Below are 1,937 nucleotides of genomic sequence, written 5' to 3' on the forward strand. Positions count from 1 at the left end.
TTTTTTTTTTTTTTTTATTGAAAACTGGAAATCTGTTGTGGCTATGCAACAAACTGACATGTAGATAAAGAAACTGTTATCACCACCTAGTGGCAAACCAGGGGTATTTAAGCATATTAAATATAGTATTTGTTTGTTTTCCCACAGAAGCAGAAGATGATATGAAAGGTAAGAAAAAATATATCTGTATGTCACTAATTTAAACCCTAATTTATTCCAAGTGTTATGATTCTAAATGATCCGCCAGACATTGATGTTTATTTTATCACATAAACGAGATGAACTATTGGTCTATTTTGACCAATAGCCCAAAAATGAAGATGATGATGGATTTGTTATGAATATTACCCCAAACAAAAAAACAACAAAAAGTTTGAGGCAGCCATCTTTTTGTCATATTCTTTATGCTTAAAATTGACATATTTGCCCTAAAATTGTGATGTCAAATAAAACGATTCTTTCATCTCACTCTACTTTCTCTTAGTTTTATAAGTCATATTTACAACATGCACTATTTGAAACTTTGCTGAAAGAGCAAGTTTTCGTTTCTTTTAAATGTTTATGCAGTTTGTTAATTTTTGTTTCTCTTAACCTTTGATTAAATTTTCAGTTCATATTGAACCCTGGAGGATAATGTAAGTGTGATTTTTGAAACAATTTTTTTTAAATAAAAATAAAAATGTATTTAATAGACATGTAAAAGTAAGTTTCTGGTTTGATAGTGACTTATTATCTTATGGATGTTGGTCATTAAGCTTTGCCAAAAGTTACATTAGAAAATTACTTTTTTTGTTTACATATAAATGTGTTTTGTGTCACTTTAGTACACTTAGGGCTCACTCAAGTAAGCAATACTTATAAACCAAATTAAATCTTAAATCAAAGTCTGTATTTGTCATATGCCCTTTGTGCCTACTGTAGTTAAAGGCACGCTCCCGTCTTGACCCTGGAAGAACTAAATGGGTTTAAAAGATTTATGACTGACTAAGGATATTATCTCCCCATTCTTGGAAATCTGTGTTCCAAAGATAAATTAACTCTGAAAAGCTATGAAGCTGTTTGTGTTTGATTCTATGATTAGTAACAGTGAGGATGATCGGAAGTTTCTCAATGAGTACAAACCCGGGCATGAAGATCAGAAACTCAGGATTCTCCTTTATGGACCAACTGGAGCCGGAAAGTCCAGTTTCATCAACTCTGTCCAAACCGTCCTGCGCGGCAGACCTTACTCTCAGGCCTTGGTTGATCACACCAAGGGTGACTGTTTTACCAAAGAGGTAACTTTGCCTTTTATTTCAATATAAGTTTGATGTTAAACTTACAGATGCTTTAAGGCAAAGCAGTTATGTTTCTTTTACTTTATAGAACTAATTTATTCAATCTTTACATTTCTTTTTGTGCGATTCAGTACATAACCCATCAAATCGAAAAGGATGATGACTCGTTTTATCCTTTTATCTTAAATGACATGATGGGCCTGAGCAAACTCAAAGGTGTCTTGGTGGAAGACGTAGAACTGGCATTAAAGGGTCATGTCAAGGAAGGGTACAAGGTAAACTAGATATCTGGATTATCTTTTTGAAAAGGTGATTTTAGACCTGCATTTTTATTTACACATACAACTAATTTGAATGCGTCTCTTTTTTTTTTTTTCAGTTCAATCCTGAGACTCCGTTAACTGAGGACAATCAGTTCTACAACGCCCGTCCAACTCCCAATGACAAAGTGCAGATTCTGGTGTGTGTCATTCCGGCTGACAAAATAAGTATAATGGATTCTGAGGTTTTGGAAAAAATCAAGAATATAAGACTCAAAGCCAGTGCACTGCGTAAGTGTGTAACTTTCTTAATGTGTTGTTGGGTTAACTTTTGTAGCTTCTGTAGGTAACAAGCAATTCAATTAAGTTTATCCAACTAAATTTATTAAGTTTAACCAAT

The 1,937-nt window shown here is 33.2% G+C and overlaps 1 protein-coding gene across 1 annotated transcript in view; it reads left to right on the plus strand.

Moving 5' to 3' along the window:
- The first annotated feature begins 155 nt into the window (after positions 1 to 155).
- LOC106958464 (interferon-induced protein 44-like) overlaps positions 156 to 1,937 on the plus strand; it is a 7,920-nt gene continuing 6,138 nt past the window's right edge. The window contains exons 1-5 of the mRNA XM_015050372.1: positions 156 to 168; positions 611 to 635; positions 1,082 to 1,277; positions 1,409 to 1,552; positions 1,657 to 1,828. Coding sequence (XP_014905858.1) covers positions 162 to 168; positions 611 to 635; positions 1,082 to 1,277; positions 1,409 to 1,552; positions 1,657 to 1,828 — 544 coding nt within the window. The 5' untranslated portion in view covers positions 156 to 161. The remainder of the gene's footprint in view (positions 169 to 610; positions 636 to 1,081; positions 1,278 to 1,408; positions 1,553 to 1,656; positions 1,829 to 1,937) is intronic.

This window comes from Poecilia latipinna, unplaced genomic scaffold (genome assembly GCF_001443285.1).
Source record: "Poecilia latipinna isolate Pla-1442-1.1 unplaced genomic scaffold, P_latipinna-1.0 Scaffold989, whole genome shotgun sequence".
Taxonomy (NCBI): Eukaryota; Metazoa; Chordata; class Actinopteri; order Cyprinodontiformes; family Poeciliidae; genus Poecilia; species Poecilia latipinna.